General features: G+C 39.7%; 2 protein-coding genes across 2 annotated transcripts in view; one reads left to right on the top strand and one right to left on the bottom strand.

Moving 5' to 3' along the window:
* dct (dopachrome tautomerase) lies at window positions 1–7,926 on the top strand. The gene is made up of 8 exons (XM_050048784.1): window positions 1–512; window positions 595–894; window positions 1,439–1,539; window positions 3,067–3,233; window positions 3,372–3,551; window positions 4,394–4,529; window positions 4,624–4,825; window positions 7,042–7,926. Exons 1-8 carry the CDS (start codon window positions 224–226, stop codon window positions 7,215–7,217), a joined length of 1,551 nt encoding a protein of 516 aa, XP_049904741.1. The 5' UTR covers window positions 1–223; the 3' UTR covers window positions 7,218–7,926.
* LOC126392977 (glypican-6-like) overlaps window positions 7,814–18,188 on the bottom strand; it is a 146,479-nt gene continuing 136,104 nt past the window's right edge. The window contains exons 7-9 of the mRNA XM_050048783.1: window positions 15,070–15,206; window positions 12,710–12,885; window positions 7,814–9,830 (exon numbers count right to left, since the gene is read on the bottom strand). Of these exons, the coding sequence (XP_049904740.1) occupies window positions 9,625–9,830; window positions 12,710–12,885; window positions 15,070–15,206 (519 nt within the window). The 3' untranslated portion in view covers window positions 7,814–9,624. The remainder of the gene's footprint in view (window positions 9,831–12,709; window positions 12,886–15,069; window positions 15,207–18,188) is intronic.

Genomic DNA, 18,188 nt, shown 5'->3' with positions numbered 1-18,188 from the left:
ATGTGCATGTAACCAGCTGGAACACAACATGATTTGGCTCTGAGTGTTGTTTCCACAGATGTTAAAACTATCACTGAATCTAATTTGAACATACACAACAGGGGGGCCGTGGCAGACTGAGATTCCACACTCTCGTGGGGGAACTAATTGGTCGTATTACCGCTGAAAGTTGATGTACAAACTGATTTGTCGCCACTGACTGGAGGAAACAAACAGGTAAAACATGAGAAACGCTCTGGGTCTTGGTCTTCTTTGTTTGCTCGTTTGGCCTGAGCCTGCAGATGCTCAGTTTCCTCGAGTGTGCTGCACAGTTGAGGGCATTGTGTCCAAGCAGTGTTGCCCCGCTCTGGGCTCAGATCCTTCTAATGTGTGTGGCTCTCTGTCGGGGAGAGGAAGCTGCTCGACTGTTCGCGTCGACAGCAAACCCTGGGGAGGACCGTACAGGCTGAGAAACGTTGATGACAGAGAGAGGTGGCCGACCAAGTTCTTCAATCAGACTTGCAGATGCACCGGTGAGTCACAGTGTTATTAAGTAGCTCTTATGCTGAACCTTGAACAATCACCAACAACATCAACATGCTCTCTGTGTTGCAGGTAACTTTGCAGGTTACGACTGTGGTCAGTGCAAATTTGGCTGGACCGGATCAAACTGTGACCAGAGGAGAGCCCCTATTGTACGGAAGAACATCCACTCCCTGACCCCGGCAGAGCTCCAGGAGTTCCTCGACGTCCTGGAACTGTCTAAGACCACCACCCACCCAGACTATGTCATTGCCACCCAGCACTGGCTGGGACTCCTGGGACCAAATGGAACTGATCCCCAGTTTGCCAACATCTCCATCTACGACTTCTTTGTCTGGCAACATTACTACTCTGTCCGAGACACTCTCCTGGGTAAATGAGCACATTTCTTGATATAACATTATTGTAAATGGTTAGTTCATATTGTTGACTGTTCATTAAAATATAATAGGAATATCATAATAACCACCACTTATTAATATTAGCTCTGGTGATGTACGACAGATAGTCATCATATATAGGAAATCACCCTTTTCCACTGGGTAATAGCCTTTTTAGCCCTGTTTAGGATTGTTCTAAATAATATATCTATATAGTTTTAACATTAATTTGAGGTATATATAATTATAGTATTTATAATAATATGCTTCAGTATTTTTTAAAGGAATCACATTTAGAAAAGCATCAGTAATAAAAATAAGTCATTTAAGTGGAACAGTGGGTTGTTTTGATTTTTGGTGGGGTTTTTGGACTGTGACTTTAATATCATTTTCTTGGTGATATAACAAAAGTATTTTTTTTTACTCATACATGGACTCAATAGTATCAGTATTTCTTTTACATATATCAGTGTGTGATGTGCACTTTATTGCTTTGTGGTAATATAGCTCTCATCAAACATTTTGTTCCCCTGCAGGTCCTGGTCGTCCGTTCAAAGCCATTGACTTCTCACACAAAGGACCAGCGTTCATCACCTGGCACAGGTATCACCTCCTCAGCTTGGAGAGAGAGTTACAGGTATGTGCAAACAGATATCACAGTGAAACTTTCCCAGTTGATTACTTACATTAAGACAGTTATTTTTTGTATTAAAAGTTTTCTGAAATGTTATGTTTAACTATGAAAATGAAGCATTGTGTAATTAAATATGCACTGACTTGGATGAATTTCCATAACAGAAATCTAAACATAAAGACAGGTTCAAAATTCTTGTTTCGGTTTGTTGACATATTTAAGTCAATGGTTTTTAAAGAGGGGATTTGGGATATCTATTTATCACTTCATAAATCAGAAAATACTGTCAACAGCCATTAAAATAAATTTAAAAAAAAAGTTTTTTAGGAATACAACGTTATATAAATCAGGCTATGAATGATATATGAACCACTTAGGTAAAACCATCAGAATATGGATAGGAATAAAACTGGAAAGTCTGGTGCATGTAAATGCTGATGAAGTTGCGATTTTTGGTTCTAAGTATATGAAGAAAAGCTTATTTTTAGCTTTTTAAATTATATGTTGTAAAATTCCATACACTTTTAGGCCAAAAATAAGCCACTTCAGATAAAGGGGGTAAAATTTTAAGTAATGGATGTCACTAAAAACATCCCCCAGATTTTTAGTATAACAAGTTTTCTAAACTTTTATGTTTAAATATACAAATGAGGAATTATCTGATGAATTGTGTGTTTTTTGCATACATTTCCATAACAGAAATCTGAATTTAAATAAACTCATAAATGTGTATTTTGGATCTTTTCTTTACACTAGTCGAAAGAAGATGGTATGAAAGCAAAATAGCCCAAATTTTCAAAACTGAGCAGCACATTTAGATCTATGCTCTTCTCTTAAACTCATGTTTTTGATGTTTGTTTTTTGGCATAACTGAATGGGATCAATGAAAGTGCAAGGGATTATTTCTGATTAAACCAAATAACTGGAAATACAGAAGTTGACTCTTGTCACTGTGAAACCTCATATTTGTCATGAAGGGTGATCAGCTTTTCATTGTTTTATATATAATATTTGCTCATCATAAATTGAGCTATTGCTAAATACATCAGTGTCTAATACCTTGGAGGTTCTTTGCAGACCACAGCTACTTAAAAACCCTCTACAAATTGTTGCATTTCCTACACAATTTTTCCATCCAGTTTATCAATCAGTCACATTTTTGTGTTGACGTTCTAAGAAGCACAAATACATAGAATAACCTTCATGAAATAAACCTTATTTATATCACGTACAGGAGTTTTCTAATGTCACACTGTCCTTCGAGGAACAAAAACTTAAAGGGAACACAAGATATTTATAATTCATGTTATACTTATGAATGTCAAAGACTTATAAGATGCAGAGAATTGGTCCAAAGTTTGAGAGACAGGAAAGCTCAGGGAGGAGAAATCCTAGACCTGATCCAAACTGAAGTCACAGCGTAGCAATCAGAATTTGTTTATTTGCTGTCAAATGTGTTGATGTTGATGACCAAAATACATTTTTTTATTAATAATGTAATATTAGTAAAATATGTGTGTTTCCTTGCAGAGACTGACCGGCAATGAGAACTTTGCAATCCCTTACTGGAACTTTGCCACAGGTCAAAGTGAGTGTGACGTGTGTACCGACTCTCTGCTGGGAGGCCGAAACCCCGACAACCCGTCCCTCATCAGCAACCAGTCCAGATTCTCCAGATGGGGGGTGGTATGTAACAGGTCAGCACAAGATATGGATGGGAGGGGACTTCATTATAATTGGTTGGACTGTGATGAAAAAAACCCATTGTGGGGGCAAATTAATATGTGTTTTGATTGGTTGAACTAGTGAAACATGTTAGTATTTTTCTCTTCCAGTTTGGACGAGTACAATCGCCTGGTGACTCTTTGCAATGGCACCGGTGAGGGTCCCATTCAGAGAGGGATAATGGATGGAGGTAACATGTCTCTGCCTACCATGAATGACGTCAGAAGCTGCCTGGGACTCAGGAACTTCGACAGCCCTCCGTACTTCACCAACTCCTCCTTTAGTTTCAGGTACAACTCTCTTGTTTATCATCAATAATAATTTTAAATGTTCACCTGCAATTCGCTCTGACTGAAGTGGTCAGAAATTATTTACATACTTTTTTCTACTAATTAAAAAAAAACAACAACAACAATGTATTCAAGACATTTCTGGGCGTGTACCCCCACAGCGCTCAGGTGAGATTGAGGCTTTTTAAAAAGGTAGCAACCAAACCATGAGCACACGCATCCAAGAGGAAGTTAAAAAAATTGTGGACATAGCGCCAAAAAACGCATAGCCAGTTGTAACGTCAAATGAAAATGCTCACTCCAAAATCAGATTTAATCTGGGGTTGGCTTTTACTTTTATTTTCCAAGCAGCAACCTCTGTAGCGGGAAAATAAAGCCAACACGAAAGTGCAGAAAACTGCAGTTCCTCGAATGTCCACTTGAGGCTGGCTCCAGAAGCCGGTCAAACCCCATAGACCCCCGTGTTAAATGCCCCACTTTACAGCAGAAATAAACATGTTTACAGCCTGGTACAGTTTTGGTCTCAATAGCTAATTTCCCTCTTCATGATAAATGATAGATGTACAAGGGGTGAAGGGGTGAAACTCAACTTTTTACATTTTACACATGCTGTGATTGGCATGATTGACAGCTGCATTACATACTAGTATGGGTATTATACCAAACTTGAGGGTTCAAAATAGTTATCTACAAACCAATCGCTGATGCATCGTGGCTATATAATCTATGATTTGCATATAGTAAATCAACAATTCCTGCATACTGTACCTTGAACTTTAGAGACTTTAGAGCACTTGGAGCAAAACTATTGCTTAACAGACTTTGTGCTGTGTGACCAACAGAAATGCTCTTGAAGGGTACGAAAAACCAGATGGAGAACTGGATGAATCGGTCAACAACCTCCACAACCTTGTCCACTCTCTGCTCAATGGAACCAGCTCTCTGTCCCACTCTGCTGCCAACGACCCGATCTTCCTGGTCAGACTCTGATTTCATGGTTTACCCTGAAATTATACAGCTGGTGTCTTTAAACTCACAGTGATTTTTCCTTTTTTTTTTTTTAATATCGCAGTTGCTCCATGCTTTCACTGATGCCATTTTTGACGAGTGGATGAGAAGGTTCATTCCATCCAACGCCACCTTCCCAGATGAGATGGCCCCCATTGGTCACAACAGGGACTACAACATGGTTCCTTTCTTCCCTCCGATCACCAACGAGGAGATATATCTTCCAGCTGATCAGCTGGGATATTCCTACTCCATTGCCCTGGATGGTGAGCAAGTGTTAAAATAATTATCTTAAAGGAATACTTCATCAAACAACCATTTGTACATTAGTAAATCATGCCCTGTTACCTTTAACGCCTCGATTCCACTTACATACATGTACAGAGACGAGGCAACCGGAAGTCCATTCATTCCTATGGGAATATCTGTGATATCTGATGTGCCTGTGAAAGTCCTCCCCTCTGTGTTAGCTTAGCTAATAGGCTGCTAACTGGCTAATGGGCTATTTCCTTCAATTCAGTTACCTGTGTTGATTGTCAAGTGAGTTTGTGTAATGAAAAATAACTTGTTTATCTAGTCTGAACACATTGTGAATCTGAGTAATTTTATCCTGCTAAAATATGGTTATACATTATATACAGTCAGATCGTCATTATGACTCGTTCAGCCATTCATACGTCTTTTTAATTAAATGCCGCATACGTGGCAGGTCATGTTATTGTCCTGGTAATGTTCCAAGCGCATTTTCCAAACTACTGGATGGCAAAAAAATAGCTAAAATTAGCCTCTCCCCCATGGCTACAGATAGTTTCTATCAGGTTTCTAGCCATCCGTAAAGAAATGCACTTCCTTGCGTTGGACACTAGAGGCATCATCCGTATATTTACTGATCTACAGACACTCGTCACATACATAAAGTGGATATGAGGCGTAGGTCATGAAGAAACTTTTGTTTTCCTGCTCCATGGATAACGGCAAACATATTACTTTCGGGACTGATTGGGGATCCCGTTCAACAACAGCAAAATTAAATCAAAACATCAGTTTACAAAATCTCACACAACAGCAGAAACCAAGTCTCTTTTATCCGGTCGTATGCTCAGTGCTTCCCAAACACATGCATTTTTGCAATACCTCAGTATTGGAATCTGGCTTTGAAGAGAGCATAGATAAGTTTCACTTTTAGTTCAGTTTTAAATAGTAAGGTTTTAGCAAAAATGCATGTGTTTAAGAGGTGCTTAGCATATGACTGGATAAATGACACTTGGATTATACTGAAGGAAAGTTTTCTTCATGAATTCAAGGCAACACTGCATGACTAACTGACATACAGATGGACATTTTGTGGGTGAAATATTCCTTTGAGGAATGGCTTGACATATTTGGAATAAGCTTACCTTCTCCCACAATGTTAGATGAGAAAACTGTTTCTGCTGTCATGTGTGCACAGTAAACAAGCTAGGTTAGCTGATATTCGCATAAAGACTAGAAACAGCTAGCCTGGCTGACTTAAGGTAACAAATCTGCATGGCGGCACCACTAAGGTTCTCCTACTGAAGTGGAAACAGACAACTTTTCAACTTTGCCCCCCCTCTAGCGTTTCCAAGTTTTAGTATTTTTGGCGCTGTTGTTGCAAAGAAATCGAATCACTTTCCGTTTTCCTCAGAGCCTAACTATCACAGTTTGCAAAGATACTTTGGTTGTTTCACCGTCTGCCATTTCTACTACTGGGAATAGTACTGCAAAGAACTTTCACTGATACCTTTAGTAAATTGGGATATCTGCTGATAACAGGGAAAACAAAAGCACTGTCCTCTTCCTGTTTTGGTTACGCACTGGTTGACACACATTTATTTGTGCAAAAAAATCGAACCCTCATTTTCCCGGGAGATCGTAGCCAATGGCAGACAGATTCCATAATGGAAGTGCAGCTTATAGGGAACCAGTCTAGACGTTGATGGTGCCATTATTCTATACTTATTACATTGCGCAATCAATATTTGCTTCATAAACTTGAGTATTTCAACCTTAATAAGTCTAATCTACTTTAATCTCTATGTCTAATCTACATTTTAATCCATTCAACAAAATATCGAACTATTTTTCAGATAAACCATAGTAATCTTTGAAGTTCATTGAGCTCTTGAGAGCAAAGAAAAAAGTCTATTTTTGAGACGGCTGATGAAGTAGGGCAGAAACTCAAGTGTTTCCGTTGTTCTTATTCTTTATCTTTAGAGTACATGCTTGCTAATGGCATCATCCTCTACTGTTAAAGTTGCTATAGATAACAACAGTAAGAGCTGTAAAGTTAGTTATGAAGTCAGATATGTCAGCTGAGTAATGTTGAGTCACTGATGTTGATCCACAGCCTCATCAAACCCTCATTTTAAATAAGACACATAATGACTGACACTTACATATTGTTTTTTTCCGCCACAGAAAGGTTTCTATGAATATCTCTACCTGTGCTTGATCTTTACAGACGCAGATGGAGGGCCAGCTGTGTTTGTGCTGGGCTCCACTCTGGGGGGAGTCTTCATCGGTCTCCTGGTGCTTCTCCTTATCTTTGTGCTCTACCTGCGTCAGCGGAGAAACAGAGGCTTTGAACCTCTGATAAAAGCAGACTTCACAAATAGAAAGTACACAGAGGAAGCCTAGATTTCCCCTGTTGTTCTGAAACGCACTTCAATACTTATACATACCTAAGAGAGATGAAGCAGCCAATCACCGATGTTCTGTGCGCCCTACTGTGATGCGAGAGGAACATTTTAATCCTGCCCATGAACTACACTTGTACTTTTTGGATGTCAAATCTAACGTCATATAAGCCCAATTACTTGAATCATGTAACATCCAACTGAAAAATATGAATACAACTTAAAATGAATGTACACTTTAACTGGATTGGTAACGTTTGCTTTAGTGAGCCCATTGCCGTCACTGCCTTTTATTATAATGTACCTTTCTTAATTTCTCTGCCACCACAAATACAAATCTATTGGAATGTTTTTAATAAATATTTATTCTCAAGAACAGTAACAAAACACAAATGCAATCATTGCAATTGCACCGGAAAACAATAAGGCATATTTGCTCAACTAGTTCTTCTTCCCCTCTCAGTTTGAAATCAGATTCAAACTCCAGACAAACTTATTAGTATTCGACTTCATACAGAAATACATTGATCGTAAAAAGTGTTGACTTATAGCGTTTCCTGCTAATTATATTTTTCAGATCATTTGTCTGACCAGACATCCATTTTCAATATTTTATTGCAAAAATATTACCATTAAAAGTTCAATGATACAAAACATAAAAAGGGCATCCTGTAAGATCGATATTCATAATAAAGAATCCTTTTAAATGACACATTTGCCATATTTTCTCTATAGTTTTGTTCTTGCAGTGTGGATGCAAACGCTGACTTAAAATGCAATAAAGAAAAAGCTCAACAAATATTCACTGATATACTGCGAAGGGCATGACACTGGCTAATTCCTTGGATATGTAAGCTTAGCTGGCTTGGTGGTTATGGAGCTGACGGGCTCTCAGAGAACAGTGGACGTACATACAGGCTGGTTTTGTCCGCCCCCCTCAGCAGTGCCAGGCCTCTCACATTCTCTGTAAGTACGCTCTACTGAGGAGCTTCACTGAAGCATTCAGGCCTGTCCGGTCTCCACAGATTCTCATTTCACAGGTGACTGTGGTCGGCTTCAAGCCTGTCTGTGCTGCAGACATAACCATTCAAGCTTTACAGATAAATTTAGGGGCCCTTTCTTTGCATTTCCAGTAACCACTGTGTGCTGTTTGCTACTTCTTCTCTTAATAATTCCCTCACCTTTTAAATAACTGTGGTAATACATTTTCATTTAACTTTTTACTACTGTCTGACAGTATTTCAGTATTGTAGCATTTTAAATACTACAATGCACATTTAAATCACTATTTATCCAAAACTGTGAAAGCAGTTACAGGATAAGCTTTGGCTGTTCAATCACATATGCAAAAGTGGCACCTTTTTTTTTTGTTGCTGCACATATAAATCCAGAATTCCTAGAACTTCTAAAAACGTGTAATATTTGAGGAAGTACTTGTAGACTAGTCTGAGGATTCAGAAGAAAACAGCACCTTCTCTGTGTGTCAATAATTGCTCCATATTAATTCAGTCCAGGCTGTCTGCTCCTGAAGCCAAGCCTGAGAAACCAGCATGATATGAGAGTATTTTGCAGATAATAAATTTGTTGCAAGGCAAATGAGTATATAAAAAATGTCAGTCTTATCCCTTTTGACAAAATGCGAGTTTTAGCACAAGGCGGCTGTCGAACAGAGCAGATCCATGACCAACCCATGATATACTTAACCTACAATCTCGCCAGACATCATGGTTGAAATTGCGGTCAAACATAAGATGAAGCGACATGACGAAGTGGCTGCATCTGATCCAAAAACAAAGATGGATTTATGATGGCTTTGATGAATATCAACACAAGTCAATGATTGGCACATGAGTTAATGGCAATGGAACACGGATTCAATTAAAATTTAAGATTAAAAGCACGTGTTCCTGGATGTTATTTATTTCAAAATATAATGTTAAACATATATTCAACTTGTTGTGCCTCTTTTAGGTGCATCAAATAACCACATTCTCAACATTTCTTCAACACACAAACAAATTTTGCATAAAAAAATCAAAACAATCAAAGTGCGTGTTATATTTTTCCACATGGAGACCTACATTAATACCTGCCATATGTGCAAGAAATCTCTGAAGCAGAGTTTGTTGGGTCGGCATCAGCGTTAGATGGTGAAGTGATGCCACAGAATGTCAAGTCTAAGGATGGCACTGCACGATCTTTGGGAAAGTGGGAAATCATGATGCATGACTGCTCTCTTTTTCAGAGCAGACTCCTCCAGCCTCCAGGCTGGCAGCCCGAATACTGTCTGCTTGACTGTAGCTCCAATCTGCCTGAATACAAAAACTGCAAAAAAAAAAAGAAAAAAAAGAAAAAGAACAGAAAGAAAAAAAAACCCTGCTGTCCATGTTTAGCCGGTTCCTCCAGCATTATCTCCATTGTCGGTGGAGTGCCAGGGCTGAGAGGGCCAGAATGGTTGGCAGGGCTACAGAGGGTGCACGGAGCGGGGCAGAGTCATCCACAGGCCCGCTCCGGTCGGCTTCCACCATCGGGGCTTCGGTGGCAGCACCGTCCATGTCTGTAGGGCAGACTTCTGTGCAGCCGCTGCCACTGCCTGAGCCGCTGCCTTCATCACCTGCAACACCGTAACAAAACCCAGCCAGACTGAGCACATCACTGAAAATGTAAGCTTAACAATCCAACCAGATTTTACAATCCCAAGTTAAAAGTTAACTTTCTTATTTTTAAACCTAGACCCCATTTCCCCGTGTGTGTGTGTCAAAGTGACTAATGGAGATAACAATTTTTGAAAGTGGTCCAGTATTGAGCGAGAGCACTGCAGCCAACATCAGCAAAACAGGCTGCAATGAAACCGCTCGAGGCATTTGTGCACTGTCAATTTACGTCCATTAAAAGTGCTTTTTTTTGCCACTGATAGGCTCAGATTGTTATTGCAAGTGTAGGACACTACAGAGATTTTTGAATTAAAGAGTCCTTTTCTGTTTAACCATAAACAGCCCGAAATTGCCATTTACAAACCCAGACTCTATTTAAATAAACAGTAATTTTAGGGTGTATAGATCTAGCACATTTTCACATCCAGCTGGGTGAATTAAGGGATTATTTCAACAAACCAGCGTGGCTGATTGTTGGAACTGTGGAAGGTGAACCGAGATGGTTTTTGTGAGGGTTTTTTTTTTGTTTGTTTCTGTTGACTTTGAATAAAGTGTGTTTTACAATGATACAATTATCATTTACTTAAATGGAGTCTGGTGGGTTTGGTAAGAGCTTTTACTTCGGTTGATACGTGGCTGGTCACCGTTTTAGTTTAACAGTGCCCAGTGGTGTCAGGGGGAAACTAGCTGGGATGAGTATGAAAGTTATGGCGGTGAAAGTCCAAGTATGGCAGGTGGGAGGGGTGTTGGATAGGTCCAGCAACCACTGACATTCACCCGGGAGGGCGGTGTCCGCTTCCCATAAGATTGTAAAGCCAACTACATGCTTTTGTTGCCTAAACCTAAACAAGTGTGCATGATGGCAAAATGTTTGTTGTTGAGGGAAAAAAAAAAGTCAATTCACCGCGTTGTACCGATGTAGTACGTTTATTTTGAAAGAGAAACGGTAAATTTCCTGTGAAAACGGAAGTGTATTTTGACACAGTGTCCCAGAACGTCAACAACCAACGCACCCAGGGTACTTTTCACATCGTATCCGGACATTGGAAGACCTCTGTAAGGATGCTTTCCATATTATGCCACAATAGCAATCTAGAAAAACTGACTTTTTGTGGATGTAAATTGATGGTGCACAATTGCCCATTTATGTTACATGCATCACTGCGGTCTGTTTTGCCGTCTGCAGCGTTTTCTTTCAACACTGGACCAGCTTCAGAAACTGTTGTCTCCATTAGTCAATTAGACACAAAAGCATGTGAAATTAGGGTTCAGGTTGAAAAATACCAGAGTTACCCCTTGCAAGCATTTTTATATTAATGGTGGATCAAAAAATGATGTGTATGTATACAGGTGTCCTTAATAATGATGAACCTACAAAGAATTATCACCCAAGTTTGCAGATCCCTTCAGCTCTATGGAGCATTTTAGTGTCTTTTAGCGAATTGTTTTGGTTTTACTCGCATCAATCTCTAGTCTGGAAATCCAGACTCAAATCTAGAAAGATTTTGAGTCTGGCCCTCACCGATACACCCTTCCTACCCAAGGGGTGGCACTAACTGAGACATTTCAAATGGCGCTGCACGCAATTAGGTAGCACGATGGCCAATCAGAGCAAAAAACAAGATGACGTATTCATTGCACTAAGCCCCATTTGTTTGCCTACCAGTGGGGCTAACTGATATATTATGCTTTTGCCGTATCCCGTCGGCAAAACAGCAAAAACATCCTTCCTAGAAACAAAGGCTTCTAGGGCAGTCTTCTGTTCCTGTCTCAAGGAAAAAGATAAGTGTCGTTGGCTTAGCGTTTCTTCCAAAGCTAAACTGAATGGACGCGGTCCTTCGGCAGCTGCCATCTTGGCTGTTTACTTTTCAACTCCTACGGCGCAGCGCTGTCCTCATCATGTTACGCCCGCCTGACTGATCTGATTGGTCCGATAGGCAATTCAGCGGGCTCTGCTCGTCAGGGCCAGATCCCCGTGCAGTGCAAATTAGAATTTGCTAGGGACGGGGCATCTGGATTTCAAGGTTAATTAATCTCATCATTTATGATCATTCTCATCATTAGCGTCATTTATGGACGCAACCCCGATGAACAAGCGGTGCACTATCTACCCAGCGTCAAGCAGCAGGCAGAAAAAGTTAGCAACAAGCTGGTGAACATATTGGAGCATTCAGACAGATATTTGTCTCAAGAGGTGGTGGAGACCCAACACAGAGCTAAAAGGAGAGTATTGGACTTCATCAACTCAGCACAAATTCCAAATTGTTGCTAATGCTGTTCTGCTAACAAGCTCACCATATCAACTCCAAAGGTAATAATACAGTATGTCAGTGTTTTGTTCACAGCTTGTTTCTGATGCCCCCAAGTAGCTAAAAAAAAAAATCAATGAATGGAGTTTCAACTATAAAATGACATATACAATATCAGTCTGTATTTGTTTGTGACTCAGTGCTCTCTGCAAATCCCAGTATGACTGTTGAAACAAATCTTTTCCCTGTGATGGATGGGCTTTTTTTGCAGTGAATTTAAATGAAGGAGAATTCTGCACATCCAATACGCTGCCTCCAAATCTTTCCATAACTGTCTTCATCAGAGTTTCACCGCCTGCGTTAGTTATTTGCTCCTTCAGTGCCTCTTGTGGCTTTACTGATGCTGATTACCTCCGCCTCAAGATTGGGTAGTATTTCAAAGTAGACAGCTTATCAAGATGAGCGACAAGTTGGAGCACAGACTTAACCAACCTGGGTGGAGCGGGCAAAGACTAAAAATACATTTCCTGCCTTAAGACAAAAACAAGCAGCTTGTCAGTTTGTGCATGGAGAAAAGGCAAATTGCTTACTTGAGTCTTGAAAGTAGATATCATTGCCGTTGTAAGCATTTTTCAGTTTGTTGGTCATCACTCTCAGAGCCATGATCTGCTGGCGGATGAAGGTGTCTGGGCGAGTGATGTCCACGACCACCTCTGGGTTATTCACCTGGTTGGTCAGTCCATCCTTTTGGACTTCAGGGAAGTACCTTTAGGTTAGAGATACAACAAATACAATACACTTGATGTCTTATCTTTGACAAGAAACTTGTTAAACATACAAAATGTTATTTTCTGCCATTAGGGTCTCTTAATCTAAGCAAAAATAAAAGACGTAGCAATGCTGTTATTGCAGTCAGTTTCTCGTTGTTAGGACTCCTTCAGGTTTATTGTTCCAGAGCCGAATTTGCAGCAAACACACGGACCTGGTGATTTAAATCAGTAAAAACACTGGAGAAAGCATATTTATGTTTCTCCGATGCTGTTCAGCTTGTTGTGGAGGCGGTGCGAGCCCTCTACCTGCTAATGTATGCTCATCTTTTTTCTCTGACAACTTAAGATCCAAGTGTTCAGGAGCTTTTTGCCAGGAGCTGAATTATCACAGAGGTCTCCTCCTTTACAAAACAAACAAATCCTGTGATTTAAACCGGTAAAAACACTGAATAAAGCAGTTTCTTGTTAAAAATGAGTGTTTCTCTAGCCCTGTTTGGAACGGGAGGGGCTGGAGCCAGGTTGCGCTAATGTTGGGTCAACTTGTTTCTTTGGTAATTTAACATTTAGCCTAAAATCCCAGTATTTTTAGAGCTTTTTGTAGGCAGTTACAACCCTGATGCATCCATATGCAAAGGGGATATGACGCCAAATCAAACAAACCATGTTCTTGATTAAAATGACAGATTTCTCTGGGTTTAAAAATGGTTTGAAACATATGGAATATATATAGAGATATAACCAAGTTAAATTTAAGACTTTTTAAGACCTTTTTAATACCACCTTATATGGAATTTAAGACCAAATCTGCAATGGAAACACACATTATATAGCCTATATATATGTGTGTGTGTGTGTGTGTATATGTGTGTGACACACATGTGTTTCCAAGTCAACACGCTGATGTCAGTCCAAAATGAACAGTAAGGAAAAATGACAACATTTAGGTGAGTTTAAGTTTAATTTGTTTAATGTAAAAAGAAAACAAAACCATATCGCTGTCCTAAATACTATTCATTATTGCAATTATTTAGTTTGTCCAATGATTGCAAACGCTCACTGGATCTGTCAGGCTGGAGAATTTTTTGTGGTAATGTGCCCGAAAATGTTTAAGAACCATTGAATCTGAATTTAAAACATTTCAAGACTTTTTAAGGACCTGTAGACACCCTGTGTATATTACGTTTTTAAAAAGGAGAAAGAATCCACTGAACACTCCAGACAAACTTATTAAAGACTCTGAGCTCTCTGAATTCTCATAATCTGAAGTCTTTAAGAATGATCAGAGAAAAGCTGAGGGTAGACTGAGGACAAGATGTTTTGTTGTCTTAAACTATGCGTCTAATCCTCATACAGCACTTGAGAATAGCTCTTTGAGGTTGTAATGTTTGCAAAACTTGACCCAATCATGTGGGGTAACGTTCTGACACACTTGGGAGACATTTCTCTGGGGAAAACATGTCAGCTGCCCGCATTCCTGTCTGATAAATAAGCAGCAGGCCATCATGTGAGGGCATTCCACACAACAGCATTTGTTTCCCATAAGCCCAGGTCACTGTGGGTGATATACACCTCTGAAATCTTGGAAACATTTCCACTGGTGATAGTTTTTTGTTCACAGAAAATAGCAGCAGCTTCCAGATCCAATATCAATACGCAGGGTTAAATGATCAGCTTTAAGCTTTATTCAAAGAATTTAAAATGTGAATGCTGAGTGAACGTCTTTTGATCGTACCGTTGATGTCATGAATGAAAGGAGCAGAAATCAATTCACTGTGACCTCAGCCATGGCTGCGGGCATTTGGAGCGCTTACGCAAATATTTTCCTTGAAAGTGAAATCAGAACCGGGGTGCACCATGCTGGTTGCACATTTTAAATAAGAATAAAAACACAGTTTCATAAAATAACACTGACAAAAATGCAAAAAGCCTTTTAAGAAGCAAATTATAACATACACTAAAGAGAGAATCCAACGCAGAATGATCAGCTTCCTATTTGTTTAGTTGATGAATAACAGGCCAAGTATGCCACGCTCTTGTGCAGCTTAGTTTAAATCTGTGAAAGTAAATAATCTGGCTCTTAATTCCAGGATTAGACTGATTAACAAAGCTGAACAGACTTTGGACTTCTCAGCAACCTTTTGTATTAGTCTGTATTCGCCCCCGGGCCCTGGTGCACTTACCTGCCCTTGGTGTGTCCATTCCAGCACTCCTCATCGCTGGCATTTCCAGCGGTCACTCTGTCCTCCACACACATCGCCTCGGGCAGGTTGGACCAAAATTTCTTTGACAGCTTCAGTTTTTCTTTTATGTCGACCACCTAAGCAAAGACAGGGGTCGTTACAATACGGGGAAACAAAGTCTGTGTTCCAGTGTAGTTGCAGCAGCTGGAAATATAAAAAAGAAACACACACATTTGTACACAATCTGTTTAATAAGACATTATTTATCCCAAGCATGAACATAAGTAAAAAAGATAGCACAGAGTGTGACTGATGCCTTTTCTTTAACAAGTTGCTGACAACCCTCCCACACACCCTCACTCCTTTATTTACGCTGTAGCCCTCAAAGCATTACAACAATATTCCTAATTACCATATATCCTTGCAAACGCATCTGAGAGAAAATACACGCACTGAAAGATAACCTTGAAGTTTCTGATAGATGACAAACGTTAGGTATGAATCTCGCATTTGTGTCGACTTAACCAACTGAGCTTTAGTCTTTTTAAAAGTCATCTCATTTGTGAACTCATTATAAAACTGCCCCACTGTCACTTATTACCACATCTTATCAAAGGGATTATAAATCTTGGGATTTAACCCTGAGACATCTTAACTGTCTCTGACTCCCCAAAAAAATGATTTGGGTTTAATTTTCCCTCCGCATCAACTATCGAATGTTTGCATCATGAAAAGTAAGACCATGCAGGCTCGCAGCAATAATTTCAGCTTGAATGTCAGACTTAAATGCTCCTTTGCATCCCGGCCATGTGACACAGTCAGATATCGTTTCCTGACTTGAGCCTGTTGAACTCCAATCTTTCATCAAACACAGAATTTGACATATTTCAGTGAAGCTGAGGGAAAGCCTGATAGCAGCAGGTTGGCCCCATTATCTTTTTCCGTCTGACTTGCTGTTGGCTTACGTGAAATTGTAGTGAACCTGAGCAGAACATGAAAGGTGCTGTACTGACTGTGTGACGCTGCTGTAGGCCCCGACTCTGCTTTTGATGTGTTAATCCTGTCACACTGATGCCAAAGCACTTCAGCAGCTCTGATACTGCCCAGAGGGTCAAGGCTGCACTCAATGCAAGAGATTGACTGGCAATGTTTGACTAAACCTCGCACATTAAGTTTAGTTTAACAAGTGAGAGATTCGCAGTATTTCTCGGGATCTGCTGGCAAAACCAGGACCTGTGAAAAGTGTGAATTAAACTGGGAATGACAAACTCACCTTTAGGTAATGCAAATATTTAATTAGCACCTCCACTAAACGCAGCACTGCCATGTTTAATGTGGCTAAAAATAGATGAACAGTTCCCTTGATTAATGGGCTGAGATGGCAAACAGTGGCTTAATTATCACATTTCACAATATCCTATAATATCCTACATAAAGCTGTACTCAGAGTGACTGAACACTTAAGGTCTCCTATTGCAACGAACCACAACACATAGTCTTAGCAGTTGTATAAAACTCCCAATTGAGACGGATAACTGAAAGAAATCCACTGAGATCTAAATAAAAGTACTTGAAAAAACCTCAAAAGTCCAGTGCTTAAAGGAGAAGAGTTTAAAAAGAAGAGAGAAAGCTGAGCCCTTTCTCACAATAATAAATATGCCTCTGGGAAAAGTCTGCCTCTCACTTCATTGCGCATTGCCCATGAATAAATAATACGACTGCAACAAGCAGCCCTGGCATGCAACCAGCTGCAGTGCTCACTAGATGGCACTATGTCTTTGAGGAATGGGCGACACATGAAAGCAACCAAAAAGGGGAAACACAGAGGGAACCAAAGTGAGAAAATACATTTCAAATTGAACCCAATTATGTTTACTAATGATGTTTCTTTCACGTCAAACGTCACATTTACATGAATCTGCATGTTGTCTAATGTGAAGACTTCACTTGCCATGGCAACAGACGCAATTAGGAAGGCTAATGAAAGGCTTGCCTCCACACAAATCTACAGTATTAACAGGGAAACAGTGTCCACATTATCAACCTGGTACGGTGATGGTATGTGGGGAAGGAGAGAGCAAGTGTGTGTGGAGCAGCCGTCCTCATTATAATCAGCCTGCCTATTACTGACAGGGTTGATATTCTCATTAAAAATCACAATGAAGATCACAGGCAAAACAGCCCCCCTGTTCCCCTCACGTCAGGATATTACAGTGTATTTGTTTTCAGTGACAACGGAACAGATGACTATTATCATCAAGTGTGATAGCTATCTCAATTCATGGTGACATTAAAGGTGTTATTAGTGTGTGATACCTATGGTTCTCTAATAAGGGCTGACAAGGCAGTTGATAGAAACACTTACGCACTGGATGTGCGAGCCATGATCATATGTATTATAATTTTCCCCTTCAAAGGACCTCATGAGCTTGTGAACTTCATTAGTAAAATATTAAAACACTGCCAACGTACAGTATGCATCTTAAGGTATTAGAAGTGCTGGGGAAAGACTTCTTTATGCATAACCTGCGCAGATGTTTTCCACTGAATTTGCTCTTATACTGATAGAGTGATGTTTTAAATATGACACATACCCATATTTCCACACACACACTCCTGCTTAGCACATAAATGTGCTTATCGCTGTCAAGTGAAAAAACATGAGTCTCCAAATTTGGTAATTTTGAATTTTCTGAAAAACTGAGGGATTTGGTTTCCTGTCATGCTTTGATATAAACTCTCATATTTCTTGTTTGACAGAAAATGGGGGAAATGCATTAGGTTTACTGGAACAAACAAAGAACACTGACACAAATATTCACCTACATTAGCTGCACTATTGCTTCATATGATGTACATTATTACTTTTCATTATTATACATGTAATATATTACATCAACACTTTTGACAGCCACTAAACAAGTTCTGATTGCTATACTGTAACTTCAGTTTGGATCTAGTCTAGGATTTCTCTTCCCTGAGCTTTCCTGTCTCTCGCTTTCATTTTTCAAACTTTGGACCAATTCTGTGCGTCTTATAAGTCTTTGACAGTCATAAGTATTGCATAGATTATAAATATCTTGTGTTCCCTTTAAGTGTTTCCTCTTGGAAGGACAGTA

This window comes from Epinephelus moara, chromosome 7 (genome assembly GCF_006386435.1).
Source record: "Epinephelus moara isolate mb chromosome 7, YSFRI_EMoa_1.0, whole genome shotgun sequence".
Lineage (NCBI taxonomy): Eukaryota > Metazoa > Chordata > Actinopteri > Perciformes > Serranidae > Epinephelus > Epinephelus moara.
This window is presented reverse-complemented; position numbering and strand designations above follow the sequence as displayed.

Bases quoted from the DNA above. Each gene is read 5' to 3' on its own strand.
- dct (XM_050048784.1), top strand. From the start codon at position 224: ATGAGAAACGCTCTGGGTCTTGGTCTTCTTTGTTTGCTCGTTTGGCCT. The intron at 3,234-3,371 runs GTCAGCACAAGA...TTTCTCTTCCAG, and splicing joins TGGGGGGTGGTATGTAACAG to TTTGGACGAGTACAATCGCC. The intron at 3,552-4,393 runs GTACAACTCTCT...TGTGACCAACAG, and splicing joins AACTCCTCCTTTAGTTTCAG to AAATGCTCTTGAAGGGTACG.